Here is a 15,701-nt window from a genome sequence, read left to right as displayed (position 1 = left end):
TTCTATGCCGATTATGCTGAGGGTTTTAATCATAAAGCGATCCTGGATTTTGTCGAATGCTTCTGCGTCTTATCGAGATGATCACATGATTTTTCTTTTTAATGCTGTTTATGTGGTGTATCACATTTGTTGACTTGTGTGTGTTAAACCCCGCATCCCTGGTATGAAACCCAGCTGTATTATCTTTTTGGTATGTTGTTGGATTCGGTTAGCTAGTATTTTGTTGAAGATTTTTGCATCTGTGTTCATCAGGGATATTGGTCTGTGTTTTCTTTTTTTGTTACGTCCTTTCCTGGTTTTGGTATTAGGGTGATACTGACTTCATGGAATGATTTGGGAAGGATTCTTTCTTTCTCTATCTTTTGAAATAGTTTCAGTAGGATTAGTACCAATCTTCTTTGAATGTCTGATAGAATTCAGCTGTGAATCCCTCAGGTCCTGGACATTTTTTGTTGGCAGTTTTCAAATTACTGTTTCAGTCTTGCTACTTGTTACTGGTCTGTTTAGAGTTTCTGTTTCTTCCTGGTCTAATCTCAAAGGGATGTATATTTCCAGGAATTTATCCATTGCCTCCAGGTTTTCTAGTTTGTGCACGTGAAGGTGTTCATAGTAGCCTTGAATGATCTTTGGTATTTCTGTGGTATTGGTTGTAATGTCTCCCATTTAGTTTCTAGTTGAGCTTATTTGGATCTTCTCTCTTCCTTTCCTGGTTAATCTCACTAGTGATCTATCGGTTTTGTTTATCTTTTCAAAGGACCAGCTTTTTGTTCCATTATCTTTTTAAGATGGAGTTTCGCTCTTGTTGCCCAGGCTGGAGTGCAATGGCGCGGTCTCGGCTCACTGCAACCTCCGCCTCCCAAGTTCAAGTGATTTTCCTGCCTCATCCTCCTGAGTAGCTGGGATTACAGTCATGCGCCACGACGCCCGGCTAATTTTGTATTTTTAGTAGAGACGGGGTTTCTCTATGTTGGTCAGGATGGTCTTGAACTCCCAACCTCAGGTAATCTGCCTGCCTCAGCCTCCCGAAGTGCTGGGGTTATAGGTGCGAGCCACTGCACCCGGCTATCTTTTGTGTTTTTCGTATCTCATTTCATTCTGCTCTGATCCTGATTATTTGTTTTCTTCTGTTGGGTTTGGGTTTGGTTTGCTCTTGTTTCTCTGCTTCCTTGAGATGTGAGCTTAGATTGTCTATTTATGCTCTTTCCAACTTTTTTTTTTTGAGACTGAGTCTTACTCTGTCGCCCAGGCTGGAGTGCAGTGGTGTGATCTCGGCTCACTGCAGGCTCCACCAGGTCCGCCTCCCGGTTTCACACCATTCTCCTGCATCAACCTCCTGAGTAGCTGAAACTACAGGCACCCGCCACCACACCCAGCTAATTTTTTTGTATTTTTAGTAGAGAGGCGGTTTCACCATGTTAGCCAGGATGGTCTCGATCTGACCTTGTGATCCACCCACCTCGGCCTCCCAAAGTGCTGGAAAGGTGTGAGCCATCACGCCCGGCCTGAGCGCCTGACATTGAAGGGAGATGTTGCTGCACTCATGTGATGCCTGCCCTGGGGACGAGTCCCTGTGCAGGCAGCCCCTGTGGAGCCCACCATGCCACCTTCTCTGTTTAGTTCGTCTGGGGGCCTTTCTAGCCTTCACAACTGTGTCAAACCTCTATCTCTCCACCCCTAGCCAGTTCCCCAGCTGGGGCAGAAAAATTTAGTTTGTGTCATTTTTTAGTCTGAAGTACTCTGTGAGCAGGTGGGTCACCTGGAGCCCAGAGAGGCGCCTGGCTGATGGGGAGGAAGCCAGACAACGGTCGCTTCCACAGGCAGGGGAGACATCCCAGGTGCCAGTCGAGGGCCGGGAGCCTGCAGGGAGGGCCACGTGGACGGTGGGCTCAGGATCTGTGCCAAGGAGCCACCTGCAGCTTCTCTCTTCCCTTTGGGTTATTGCTGCTGAAAAGGTTTCCAGAGGTGAGAAGGTTGAGACAGGGAAAGGCTTTCTGTGGCTCGACCTGTGTTGCCAGAACAGCTGCTGAGAAAAAAGTTGAGGCAACTGATTCTGACATTGGTAGTGTTTGGGTGCATTTGTTTCCTGTGACCATGATGGCATTGAGAATTCGTAACATTTTTACCAACTTTTGCTGATTTAGTGGCCGTACAAGGATCTTTAAAGTTTGTGTTTCTAGATGGGTTTACCTTTCATTGGTACCTGTTTTATCCAGGCATTTTACGTACATTTTCTCTCTTCAAGTGTCATTTCCCCCTTTTCCTGAGAGCAAGTTGTGCGTTCCTCCCATGGTAGTACTGCTGTGGTGTGGGGAGAGCTCACAGCTTCTGTTTCTGGGACTTTATTTTATTTATTTATATTTTTGAGATGGAGTCTTGCTCTGTTGCCCAGGCTGGAGTGCAGTGGCATGATCTCAGCTCACTGCAACCTCCGCCTTCCAGGTTCAAGGGATCCTCCTGCCTCAGCCTCCCGAGTAGCTGGGACTACAGGCGCCTACCACCACGCCTGGCTAATTTTTGTATTTTTAGTATAGATGGGGTTTCATCATGTTGGCCAGCCTGGTCTTGAACTCCTACCTCAGGTGATCCGCTTGCCTCGACCTCCCAAAGTGCTGGGATTTCAGGTGTGAGCCACCGTGCCTGGCCTGTTTTTGGGACTTTGACTTTACACTAAGTCATTTAAGCAGGTTCAGTGTTTTTCCATCATTTTTTAAAAAATGAGATATAATTAGCAAACATAAAATTCACCATTTTAAAGTACAGACCTCGGTGGCATTCAGTACATTCACTGTGTGAGCACCACCTCCAGCGGTTCCAGACGTTGTCACGGCCCCAGAAGGAAGCCCAGTGCTCGTGGCAGCAGTACATTCACTGTGTGAGCCCCACCTCCAGTGGTTCCAGACATGGTCGTGGCCCAGAAGGAAGCCCAGTGCTCGTGGCAGCCACCCCCACTGTCCTCCCTCAGCTCCTCGCAGCCTCAGGCCACTCCATGTCTACGCATTTGCGGATCCTGAACACTTGATGTAAATGGAACGTCATGCGGCCTTCCCTGTGTGCTCTGTCACTCAGCCTCACGTCCTCAGGGCTCCTGTGTTGCAGCCTGAGCTGGGGCCTTCATTCCTTCTTGTGGCTGAATGGCAGCCCACGTTTTGTTCAGCCGTTCGTCCCTCAGTAGGCATTCGGGTTGCTTCCACCTTCTGGCCATTGCGAGTGATGCTGCTGTGAACAGCTGTGAATGGGATTTTGTAAGGGCGTGCGTTGTTCGCTCTCGGGCACATCACGGTGGCTTCTTAGTGACTGTTTTCTCATGTGAATGCTGGACCACATTCTTTGCCTTTCTTCCCCAGGAGTGTAAACAAGAATGTGAACTTGCCATTGCTGACCTGCAGAGCAGCCGTGAAGAGGAGGCTGGCCTGCAGCAGAGTCAGGTGACCTGGCAGGGCCCGCACAGGCTTGCAGTATGGTCTGTGTTATCCCCACAGGGCACAGTGGGCATCCAGGTGGGGGGGGGGCGGACGCTGCCATCTCCTCTCTCTGCCTTGTCTGTTTCCACGTTCTGTGTGGGGGGCCATCAGCAGGGCGGGTGGAGGAGACACAGGTGGATGCCAGGGGTCAGGGGGCCTGGTCAGGTGCAGGCCACGTGAGTGACACACTGACCTCAGGGCTGTTGACTCTCCCTATCAGCTGCGGAGCCCCCTCCGGGTGCACACGGTACCGTCATACAGCGAGGGAATTCGGGGTGCCGGTGCTCAGGGCGGTGATGGGCTGTGGGGTCACTGGCAGAGGAGCTGGGTGGCGTCTTGGTGGCATCCGGGCCTCTGTGTCCTGCCCCCACCCCCAGGGGATGTCTGCTGTTGCCCTTTCTGTGTCCTCCTGACTCATTCTCATTCATGCTTCTGTGTCTCCCTGATGCGCCCTGGTTCTGACCATGGGCCTTACAGAGGCCTTCTCTCCCCGCAGGCTGTGCATGGCCTTGAACTGGAGGCGCTGCGTCTGAGTCTGAGCAACATGCACACGGCGCAGCTGGAGCTGACCCAGGCCAACCTCCAGAAGGAGAAGGAGACGGCGCTGACGGAGCTGCGGGAGATGCTCAACAGCCGGCGTGCCCAGGAGCTGGCCCTGCTGCAGAGCAGGCAGCAGCACGAGCTGGAGCTCCTCAGGGAGCAGCACGCACGGGAGAAGGAGGAGGTGGTGCTCAGGTGTGGACAGGAAGCAGGTACTGCATGGCTGGGCGGGTGTGGGTGACGTGTGGGCTTGGCGTGGGCATTCTAGTGCCTCTTCCCTCTTGGGGTTGGGAGCGGGGGCACCCTAGCACTGTCTCCCCATCTCTGTTCTCATCACCTTGCCTGGTATCTGGCACCATGAGGGGGTGAACAAAGGGGGCCTTGGGTTTTCGTGGCCAGGAGGTTATTAGAGCGGGTTTCCAGGTGGTCTGTGGTAGGTGGGACCCAGGGCTGGCCTTCACCTCCTGTCTTAGATCGTCCTGTGTGTCTGGAAGCCACGGTGTCCTCAGTTTATTATTAAAGCCAGGCATCGTCACAGACGCATCCTGCTAGCACGTGAACACTGGCACGTGTCCAGTGGGTGCCAGAGCCTGGTCGTTTCCTGGGCGGTTGGGTCACTGAAAAGGTTGGGATGGAGTGGCCTGAGCTGCTTTTTGTTTTTCTTACAGCCGAGCTGAAGGAGAAGTTACAATCAGAAATGGAGAAAAACGCCCAGATCGAAAAGGTACCCAGGACTGATTCTAAAACGCACGCCTCTGTGTATGTTGTTTTTCCTTTCTCCCCAGCTCCCACGAGAACGCTCCTCGTCTTGATTCAGACAGAAGCCAGTCGAGGCTTGATTAGAATATGCTGGTTGAAAGTGTATTGCAGTCTTTGTTTATATCGTTTGTCAGAAAACTTGTTGTTTCACATTGAGTTGTAGAACATAAAGGCACTGATCTGCCCTTCTGTGCTGGCTTCTGAGTGGCCCCTGTGGCCTGCCCCTGAGCTGTGTTCTGGGACACAGCTTCTGCCCTCGTGGCTGTGGCAGTTCCCTGTGGTGCATAGGGTGTGGGTGCTGGGGTGCTGGGGAGAATACCACACAGGGAGGTGTTTTGGGTGGGGTGGGTTGCACCTGCTGTGGGTGGCCTCACTGGGGACCACAGGTAGCAGTGCCCCGTCATTGCCAGGCCCTCCGCTAGAGGGCTGAACTGTCAGCAGTGCTGAGTGTGGAGGCCCCTCTTGAGCCAGGCATCCGGGCAGCTCTCAGGCCCTTGGCAGAAGGTGGATGTCAGTCCAGGCTTGGAGTTGTGTCCCGGTCACCTGCCCCTCTGACCCAGGCAGTGAGACTCATTTCTCAGAGCACTTGAGACAGAGCCCAGCCCTTGGGTGGAGGTCAGCAAAGTTGCCATTAGCCCCTGGGTCTTGTAGGGAGATGTATTTCTAACACGTTGAGGGTGACCGTGTGGATTAGGCCTTGTGTTCAGAGGCTGGTCTGTTTCGGGGTGGTTGGTCCCTGTGCAGAGGCTGGTCTGTTTCGGGGTGGGTGGTCCTTGTGTTCAGAGGCTGGTCTGTTTCAGAGTGGGTGGTCCTCACTGTGTTCAGAGGCTGGTCTGTTTCAGGGTGGGTGGTCCTTGTGTTCAGAGGCTGGTCTATTTTGGGGTGGTTGGTCCCTGTGCAGAGGCTGGTCTGTTTCGGGGTGGGTGGTCCTCTCCCTGTGTTCAGAGGCTGGTCTGTTTCGGGGTGGGTGGTCCTTGTGTGCAGAGGCTGGTCTGTTTCGGGGTGGGTGGTCCTTGTGTGCAGAGGCTGGTCTGTTTCGGGGTGGGTGGTCCTCTCCCTGTGTTCAGAGGCTGGTCTGTTTCGGGGTGGGTGGTCCTTGTGTGCAGAGGCTGGTCTGTTTCGGGGTGGGTGGTCCTTGTGTGCAGAGGCTGGTCTGTTTCAGTGTGGGTGGTCCTTGTGTGCAGAGGCTGGTCTGTTTCGGGGTGGGTGGTCCTTGTGTGCAGAGGCTGGTCTGTTTCGGGGTGGGTGGTCCTTGTGTTCAGAGGCTGGTCTGTTTCGGGGTGGGTGGTCCTTGTGTTCAGAGGCTGGTCTGTTTCGGGGTGGGTGGTCCCTGTGCAGAGGCTGGTCTGTTTCAGGGTGGGTGGTCCCTGTGCAGAGGCTGGTCTGTTTCGGGGTGGTTGGTCCCTGTGCAGAGGCTGGTCTGTTTCGGGGTGGGTGGTCCTTGTGTTCAGAGGCTGGTCTGTTTCAGGGTGGGTGGTCCTTGTGTTCAGAGGCTGGTCTGTTTCGGAGTGGGTGGTCCTTGTGTTCAGAGGCTGGTCTGTTTTGGGGTGGTTGGTCCTTGTGTGCAGAGGCTGGTCTGTTTCGGGGTGGGTGGTCCTTGTGTGCAGAGGCTGGTCTGTTTCGGAGTGGGTGGTCCTTGTGTGCAGAGGCTGGTCTGTTTCAGGGTGGGTGGTCCTTGTGTTCAGAGGCTGGTCTGTTTTGGGGTGGTTGGTCCCTGTGCAGAGGCTGGTCTGTTTCGGGGTAGGTGATCCTCGCTCCCTTTTCCTCAACTGCTTGCCTCCTGGATGCTTCTGCTTTTCTGTCCTGCCAGCATTCAGGTGAGAGACTGGGTGTCAGGCCTGTCAGGGCAGCTTAGTTGGGGGCCATGACTGCCAGTTCTTTTTTTTTTTTTTTTGAGACAGGGTCTCGTTCTGCCTCCCAGGCTGGAGTGCAGTGGCACAATCACAGCTCACTGCAGCCTGGACCTCCTGGGCTCATTTGATCTCCTGCCTCAGCAGCCTCCCGAGTAGCTGGGAATATAGGCGCATGCCACCACACCCCACTAATTTTTGTATTTTTTTTGTAGAGATGGGGTCTCACTATGTTGCCCAGGCTGGTCTCTAATCCTAACTCCTGGCCTCAGGCAATCTGCCGGCCTCAGCCTCTCAGAGTGCTGGGATTACAGACATGAGCCACTTTACCTGGCCTGCTCATAGGTTTTGACTGTGTGATTTAAATTTCTTTAGCACAGATAATCAACTATTGACTTTGATTTTTTTTTCTTTTAATTTAGACCCTGAAGGAAGACTGGGAATCTGAAAAAGATTTATGTTTAGAAAATCTACGCAAAGAATTGTCTGCAAAGCATCAGTCAGAAATGGAGGATTTACAAAACCAGTTTCAGAAAGAATTGGCAGAACAGAGAGCTGAGTTGGAGAAGATTTTTCAAGACAAAAACCAGGCTGAATGTGAGTAATGAGAATGAGAAAGTTTGGAGTGGGACTGAGTTTTCCTGGGTAGTGCTGGAAGGAATGTCGTTCATGTCACCATGTGTCATTGCGCACACGTTTCCTGCCTTGCTTCTAAATGCTGGATGGCTCCGTGCACGTGTGACATGCTGGTGGCCGTCAGGGGTCACAGGTCTCTCAGGGTCCTTAAACCTTCCCGATCTTTGTTTCAGAGATTTTTCTTGGCATGTTCAGTTGCTAAATTATTATCAAAGCAGCAGCGTTGTGCTTGTTCATTTTTGAAACTCCAGGGTTGTGTGTTCCAATGTGACCCTCCTGGTGGGTGGCATGGGTAGGCGATGTCCCCTTGCGCTATCAGGCATGTGAGGCTCAAATGAGGGGCCCGGGGGAGGTGGGGGTGCCCAGGATGGGGCTCTGGGTGGCAGCGCTCTGCATGTGCCATTATTGTCACTGAGGTCGCCGTTGAGGAGGGTGATGTCTTGTAAACCAAGTGGCGTTGCTTTACCTTTCTAGCGGCCCTTAGGAACCTGGAGAGTCAACATCAAGCAGCCATTGAGAAGTTACGTGAAGACCTGCAGTCCGAGCACTGCCGGTGTTTAGAAGACTTGGAGTTCAAGTTCAAAGAGAGCGAAAAAGAAAAACAGCTGGAGGTGGGTAGTAGCCTGGTTATTTTAATTACTTGGTGGTGGGTAGCAGCTTCGTTATTTTAATTACTTGGTATATTAGGGATTTTTGTTTGTTTGTTTGTTTTTGAGACGGAGTCTCGCTCTGTCGCCCAGGCTGGAGTGCAGTGGCCGGATCTCAGCTCACTGCAAGCTCCGCCTCCCGGGTTTACGCCATTCTCCTGCCTCAGCCTCCCGAGTAGCTGGGACTACAGGTGCCCGCCACCTCGCCCGGCTAGTTTTTTTTGTATTTTTTTAGTAGAGACGGGGTTTCACCGTGTTAGCCAGGATGGTCTCAATCTCTTGACCTCGTGATCCGCCCGTCTCGGCCTCCCAAAGTGCTGGGATTACAGGCTTGAGCCACCGCGCCCGGCCTATTAGGGATGTTTTAACAGATTTTGGAATTGGGCTATTTCATATTATGTTATTTGCTAAAACTTAAGTACTAAATTTAAAGAGACTGGCTGGGCACAGTGGCTCACGCCTGTAATTCTAGCACGTTGGGAGGCCAAGGCGGGCAGATTATGAGGTCAGGGGTTTAAGACAAAAATTAGCCAGGCGTGGTGGCGGGCATCTGTAATCCCAGCTACTCGGGAGACTGAGGCACGAGAATTGCTTGAACCTGGGAGGTGGAGGTTGCAGTGAGCTGAGATCGCACCACTGCACTCCAGCCTGAGCGACAGAGCGAGCCTCCATCTCAAAAATAAATAAATAAATAAAATAAAATAAAAAATAGACTGTCAGTGGTGAATAAAAGTGTAAGCATATAGTCTGCGAGAGTGATTTAATAATGATGTTCAGTCTTATACTTAGAAATGCATATTCTTTACAGGTGTCCCTGAGACAGTTACACAAATTTCAAACACTGGGTGGGAGTGTAAGGCCACATCCTCTAACAGTAATCCAGTACACATGAGATTCCTAGGAAAAGTTAGCAAACATTTCTGCTGTGTGTATTCAAGATGCTTCTCTAATGAAACGCTACATGTCAGAATGTCGATGTGGCCAGGTCCTCATGCCTGACAAACCTGAGACTCAAACTGAGTATCCCAAGAATTAGTTGAAGAAATTAAAGCATAAATCAGAGATAGGGTTAATCGTAGTGTGTGAAAGATTTACAAACCTGAGAATACGGAAGTAGTTGGGGTCCGTAGTCTTAGAGAGGCCTATCTTGGGCCCCTTGTGTCTCCCAGTGGGCCTCTGGTGCCCACATACCCTCCTCTTCTGCAGAGTCTAGGCCGGGGCTCACTCTACACCCCCATTCTCTCCCTGGGCCCTTCCAGGCTCTCCCTCCCAGATGGGAAAGAGGGGGCTGGTAGCATCTTCTGGTCCTGATGCCTGTGATGGGGAAAGGTAGGAGGGGCCGTTTCCACGAGAAGGACAGGCCAGCCCCAGGTGCAGCGTTGCCCAGGAGGACATCACGCTGTGCTGCGCTGGGCTGGACTCTTGCTGAACGTACAGAGAAATTTAGTGTCTGTGTAAGAGGGACCTGCTTCCTTAATGTGAAAGTATTGAAAGTGAGAAACTCCCTATTTGGTAGTCTTGGGTACTGTGGGCTAGTAAGACTCCCTCCATTCCATTCAGCAGTCTGTATGTGTGACCCTAAACTGAAGCAGGGAGGTGCACAAGATGAAACCGCACAGCTGCGGCCGGCATGGAACCTGGCCGTGCCAACTCCTCGGCTGAGACAAACAGAGCTGGAAGTTCCTGAGATTCTGAAAGTGCCTGGCCTCGTGGGGCCAGCACTGACTGATCCCACTTGTCATGGACAGAGCTCTCTCGGTCTCTGCTGTGGCTGGCTTTCTCTGAGCTACAGGTTTGGGATGTGAGCTTTTACCCTGAGGATCGCCGTGGCAGGGATAAAACCACTGCTGGGGTGGGGGCCTTGAGTTCATGAGAGTCTCACCCGGACGCTTTGCTTTTTCCAGTTAGAGAATCTTCAGGCATCGTATGAAGACCTGAAGGCACAGTCACAAGAAGAGATCAGGCGCTTGTGGTCCCAGCTTGATTCTGCCAGGACCAGTAGACAGGAATTGAGTGGTAAGGAATTGTGTTGGGAAATTCAGATCCTCCAAAGCTGAAGCTGTGCATTTTTCATTGTTGTAACCCCAAGCCAGAATTTAACAGTTCCAGCAAACACAAAAAAGTGGATTTACCTGCTTGACATCCTGAAGGTTGAGGTGCATGGTTTGAAGGTGGAGGTTTGCTCTGTGGGAGACAGCCCTGGCTGTATGCTAAGCAGATCAGTGCAGCAGTGGCGTGCACCTGTGCGTCCCTCAAGGCCGAGACTGACACTCTCGGGGTGCCTTCAGGTCTAAGGAAAGCACCAGTGGTGCTGAGCGTTTGCCTCGGAAGGATGGTTGAATGCTGTCCAAGAGTGGGCTCACCTGGTGTCTGGGGTCACAGGGCAGTGCCCCACATCCTGCTGCCAGGCTCCTGTGGCCCCGGCTCTCCAGGCCACTTGGTGAAGGCAGCTCTGGTCCCGGTGTCCCCTTATAGCTGAGCGCCTCTGGAGACCTCGACCCCAGGCCCGCTGTTCCATGTCGGAGAGGTCTCTGTGCCACGGGGAGGATGGTGCTTGAGGGCAGGGGCTGGCCAAGCCCAATTCAGGCACCGGCGCCCAGGGCCACAGGACAGGAGGGTGAACCACTGCGTGTCTCCTGGTGCTCACGCGCAGACAGAGCCTTCTGGCCCAACTTGTCCTTGTGGGTGGTGGGATTTGGAACAAAGAGCACTGAGGAGAAAGAACTGGAGACACTGCCACTGTCACCAGGGCACCAGGCCTGGCTCCACCTCCCAGCCCTGCACCCTGTCGGGACCATGTCGAGAGCATGTCAATTTACCTTTCCCTGGGGGTCTGTCTGTCACTGGAGGCTGGAGAAGAGAGAAGCTGAAGGGGCCACAGGCACAGCTGGTCCCTGCAGGCTCTGGCTCTGGCTTGGTCCTCTGCTTGTCTCTGTCCTGCCTCTTGGGACCCATGCAGAGAACCCCTATTTGCCGTCTCTGGGGTGCCTGTCGCTGGCTGTCAGCCACTGTAGAGCAGCGGGCTGTATTCTGACCACAGTAGCCATGGGGACACGTTCTCTTAGGGTCCGTGGTGCTTCTCTGCTGCTGTGTAACAAATTAGCACAAACTTGGTCGTCTAAAACAACACAGTTGTTAGCTTACAGAAAGTCCAGGATGGTGCAGCTGGGTTTTCTGTCCAGGGTCCCCCATAGCCCACATCCAGGTGTCAGCCGTTGTGTGCCAACCTGATGAGCCTGCTTCTGGGTTTGAGGTTGGTCTGGATCCAGTTTCCTGGGGCCGCAGGACTATTGGCTGTCTCCTTGCTGACGGTGCGCACCACATCCCTGCCACTTCGAGGGCTGCTCTTGCTCCCGGCCCCGTGGCTCTTGCCACCGCTTCCAGAGAGCTCTCCACGTTCAGGGGCATATGCGAGTCTAAGCCGCCGGGGTCCCTCATCACGCTCAGGTTCTGGGATGGGCCCTTTTCCGAGTTCTGCCCCTGGTTACCACAGGTAACCAGGCTCTTGCCTCTCACCTGGCTTGTTCTGCGTGTCCCATTTTAAGATGATTGCCTGACTCCGTTGTGTATGCAGAGCTACATGAGCAACTCCTGGCACGAGCCTCTCACGTGGAAGATTTAGAGCAGCTGAAACAGCGAGAAAAAACCCAGCACGAGTCCGAACTGGAGCAACTGAGGATTTATTTTGAAAAGAAATTAAGGGATGCCGAGAAAACTTACCAGGAAGACCTAACCCTGTTGCAGCAGAGGCTGCAGGGGGCGAGTGAAGATGCTCTTCTGGACCCTGTGGAAGTTGGGTACGCAAAGCAGCTTCCAGCCTCAGTTCTGGCCGCACGGGGGCCGGGCTCCGAGTTCAGGGGTCATTTTGTTGGTGATTTTGTGCCAGTGGGCACCAATGGCCTTTTATACACACACATTTTATGGTCCAGACTCAAAAGATGACACAGGCGTGGGCACCTGAGCGTGGCCTGCATGTGTGTGTGTGCGAGCTGTTGGTGGCCACACTCTCGTCCAGGCCTGTGTGTACGTGTTGGTGGGGGACGCGCTGTCATCCAGGCCAGCACGTGCGTGTGCACGAGTCAGTGGGCACACTCTTGTCCAGGCCAGCGTGTGTGGGTGTGTTGGTGGCAGGCGTGCTCTCCTCCAGGCCTGCGTGTGCTTGTGTCAGTGGTGGCCACACTCTCGTCCAGGCCTGTGTGTATATGTTGGTGGTGGACGCTCTCTCGTCCAGGCCAGTGTGTGCGTGTGTATCAGTGGCAGGGGCGCTCTCCTCCAGGCCTGCGTATCTGTGAGTCAGTGATGGGCGCACTCTTCTCCAGGCCTGCATGTCCCTGTGCTGTGTCCCTGGTGTGTGTGTGTGTATGTGTGTGAGAGAGTGTGAGTCAGTGACAGGCGCACTCTTGTTCAGGTCTGCGTGTCCCTGTGCTGTGTGTGCTGTGTCCCTGGTGTGTGTGTGTGTGTGTGTGTGTGTGTGTGTGTGTGTGTGTGTGTGAGTATGAGTCAGTGACAGGTGCACTCTTGTTCAGGTCTGCGTGTCCCTGTGCTGTGTCCCTGGTGTACGTGTGTCAGTGATAGGCATACTCTCATCCAGGTCTGTGTGTCGTGTGTGTGTGTGTGTGTGTGTGTGAGAGAGAGAGTCAGTGGTGGGCACACACTCTTCCAGGTCTGTGTGTCGTGTGTGTGTGCATGAGAGAGAGAGAGAGTCAGTGGCGGGCACACTATTCCAGGTCTGCGTGTCCTTATGCTGTGTCCCTGGCTTTGCAATTGCCATGGCTCCCTGCACGTGGGCATTGCCCGTCCTTGACTGGAAGCATGAGGAGGCACTTCTGCTGTGAACAGTGGGTCCTGGGGAGGAAATGGAGCGCATGTGGAAAAGGGACATGTGTGTAAAGTTTTTATAAAATGTTTTCCTTTCAGGTTGTCCTGTGTGGGTTTAGAAGAGAAACCTGAGAAAGAAAGAAAAGATCACGTTGATGAACTCAACCCTGAGCGACATAAGGTAATTGGCCGCACGCTGAGAAGAGGGAGAGTCCTGTGCTCTTGACCTTCCAGCCGGGCGTCTTGCACATTATGGAGCCTGTGTTTCCATCCCTCCCGCCTTGTCCAGGGGAGGAAGGCTGCTTGAGGATGCTGCCCCGACCTCACTGCTGCTCCACAGTGGGCCTCACCGTGCACTGTTTGATCAGGAAAGGGGGTGGCTGGGGGAGCCGGAGCCCCTCCCTCAGCCCCGGGATGCCCTAGCTTGGGCAGGGCCTCCTCCCTGCAGTGGACTGCGTTTGTCAGACTTGACAGTGGCAGTTCGAAGGGTGTGAAATTGTGTCTTTGCTTTGAGTACAGACAGAGTGTCTGCTGGCTTTTATGTTTCTTCCTTGAGTTGCTTCCATGCTGCCATTTCTGTCACCTTTAACTTCTGTGGGGCAGTGCTGTCCAAGCAGAACTTCTGGGATGATAGTGTTCTGGGTCTGTGCTGCCAGCGTGGTGCCCGCCAGTACATGTGACTGCGGAGTGCTTGCTGTGCAGCATGAGCAAGCCCAGCGTCGGGCTCCAGAGGACACACAGGAGGGCAGGGAGGAGATGTGGGGCAGCACTGCATGGCTTGTTGCACGGTGGAACCAGTGGAAGGGAACCCGGGCATCTTGGCCCAGCGGCCAGGAGCCCTCACTCTGGAGCCGGGTCCCTGGGCCTGCTGGAGAGCACGACCAGGAGCCCTCACTGGAGCGGGGTCCCAGGCCTGCTGGAGGCCACAGGGTGGCCAGGCAGGGTAGCAGCGGGCTGTGCGCCAGTTTGAGTTCCCTGCAAAGCAGACCCCAAGACAGAATTCGCTGCACAAGAGGCTCTGGGGGGAACGCCAGAGAAGGGCAAGGGCCCAGCTGGAACAGGCAGCCAGGACCTTCCCATGAGCAGGCCCTGCCCTGGAGAGAGAACCTGGGAAGGGGTGGGGTGGGCAGCCCCACCAGGTGTCCCTGTATCACCTGAGAGCCAACCCCTGCCTCTGTGCGTGGGTGTGATGAGGACACAGCTGTTAGTGGGCGGTGGTCACAGGAGGCTGGCCTTGAGAAGAGAGCCCAGCCCTGAGATGTGAGGCCACCAGCAGAGACGCGTGGGCACATGCCCTACTGACCTTGCTGCTGAGATCATTGAGGAGAGGTCTGCCCAGTCCAGGGCTCTTCCCCGCCTGGAGAGCACCCTGTCAGTGCCACCAGTTCGTGTATGTCTTCCGGAGGCCTGGCTAAGAGACAGGTGTGGGCTGGAGAGCATGTGAGCATGCCTGTGGGCTGGCAGGGTTCACCAGGGCGCCGCGTGTGGTCTCGTGAACCTGGTGAGGTTTGAGTTTTCTTTGTGCGTAGTGGGAAACACTCTTTGAGGGTTATAGCTGCCAGCGAGGTAGCTCGGCTCACTGATGTGCTTGTCCCACGTGGTTTCTCTGTAGGAGAGCCTGCCATGCTTCCAGGCAGAGTTAGAAGAAAGCCACAGGCACCTGTTGGAAGCGCCGGAGTCTCCCCACTGCATCCAGCGTGAGGGGCACGTCTCAGACAGACGCTGTGCGGAGACTTCAGCATTGGGACAGGGGTGGCGTCTGGAGCCCTCCGAAGGGCGCAGCCAAGGTGGGCCCCTCCCGCCCTGCCATGGTGTCGGCAGATCCCGGGTCTGGGGGACGTTCTCCGAGAGCCTGGGAGCCTGGGTTCGATCCAAGTCCTCCATGAAGCAGCTGAGTGCTCCGACCTCTTCTGCTGGGGTTGGCACCTCAACAGAGTGTGTCCTGATGAGGGTTTGGTGTTAGAGCGGGATCACTGGCTGGGCAGGAGCGCGGGTCCTGGGCCAGCGCCCCAGCAGGGCAGGTCTGACCTGGGTGGCCACCCTGGGGGTCATGGGGATGGGATTGCTGGATGGACGTGGTGACCACTCACCTTTGGAGGGAGAATGTGTGTCCACTGGGCCCAGGGGAGGCTTTTCCAGGACCCTGCTCTGCTCCCAGCAGGCCCAGCTCCCCCAACTCACCGAGTCAGGCTAAGGTTGTGGGATGTCCAGGCAGGGCACGGGGCACGGGGCTGTGGGGTCAGAAGGTGGGATGTCCAGGTAGGGCACGGGGCACAGGGCTGTGGGGTCAGAAGGGGACGGAGAGGAAACCTCAGTCATCTCACAGTTGTGGTCCCGTGGCGCCGGACACTGACCACTCACGGGTTCCAGGAGGGGCAGGCAGCCTTGGCCACTGGCGTGGACTGTGCTGATGGTGGGGCTGCCGTCCATGGTGGGGGTGAGGGGCTGAGGCCATGGGTCCTGTTGGGAGGTGGGTGGTCTGACTCCACTCTGCGCTGTGGCCAAGGTGAGAGAAGCCTGGGCCTCCTTCAAGCTGGGGGGTGGTGCCTGCATCTGGTTCTCACTCCCGTCTGTCCTGCACCACAGCTGTCCCCACAGCCGCCCTTTGATATGCATGGTTGTCAGCGCCACTGGTGCCTGGCCACCACGTAGTCCATTCTGCCTTTTTCCTCTTCTGCAGAGGAAGAAATGGGCTGGTGGGGGTAGTGTGCCCGGGCACAGAGCAGCATGGGGAGGGGCTGGGACGGGAACCCTGGCGGGCCCCTGAGCTCAAGGCCGTGTCCTTGTGGCTGCCTCATAGACCCTGAGTGACACACATGTGCCCACATCTGGTCACAGGCATGAGGTTCACTCAGGAACTCGTGGAGGGTCACTTGTCACACCTGACATGAAGGAGTGGCCTGGGCAGGCCGTGTAGCTGTCGTGTGGGCCCAGGACATCGCTGTGACTCAGGACGGGGCTGTGCTGGGGCAGCATGGAGGTGTCCCAAA

The 15,701-nt window shown here is 54.7% G+C and overlaps 1 protein-coding gene across 13 annotated transcripts in view; it reads left to right on the top strand.

The window, feature by feature from the left end:
• Positions 1–15,701, top strand: part of PCNT (pericentrin) — a 121,047-nt gene that overhangs the window by 18,555 nt on the left and 86,791 nt on the right. For 12 of the 13 annotated variants that reach the window (XM_077995265.1, XM_015132670.3, XM_015132667.3 and 9 more), the window contains 9 exons: positions 3,345–3,425; positions 3,958–4,213; positions 4,670–4,725; positions 7,033–7,207; positions 7,721–7,857; positions 9,798–9,909; positions 11,468–11,690; positions 12,811–12,892; positions 14,324–14,498. In XM_077995265.1, the coding sequence (XP_077851391.1) occupies positions 3,345–3,425; positions 3,958–4,213; positions 4,670–4,725; positions 7,033–7,207; positions 7,721–7,857; positions 9,798–9,909; positions 11,468–11,690; positions 12,811–12,892; positions 14,324–14,498 (1,297 nt within the window). Of the gene's footprint in view, positions 1–1,967; positions 1,971–3,344; positions 3,426–3,957; positions 4,214–4,669; positions 4,726–7,032; positions 7,208–7,720; positions 7,858–9,797; positions 9,910–11,467; positions 11,691–12,810; positions 12,893–14,323; positions 14,499–15,701 lie in introns of all 13 variants that reach the window. The other variant, XM_077995264.1, reaches the window with a different exon arrangement.

This window comes from Macaca mulatta, chromosome 3, assembly GCF_049350105.2.
Source record: "Macaca mulatta isolate MMU2019108-1 chromosome 3, T2T-MMU8v2.0, whole genome shotgun sequence".
NCBI lineage: Eukaryota > Metazoa > Chordata > Mammalia > Primates > Cercopithecidae > Macaca > Macaca mulatta.
The sequence above is the reverse complement of the archived record's forward strand: the minus strand, read 5'-3'. Positions and strand labels throughout refer to the sequence as shown.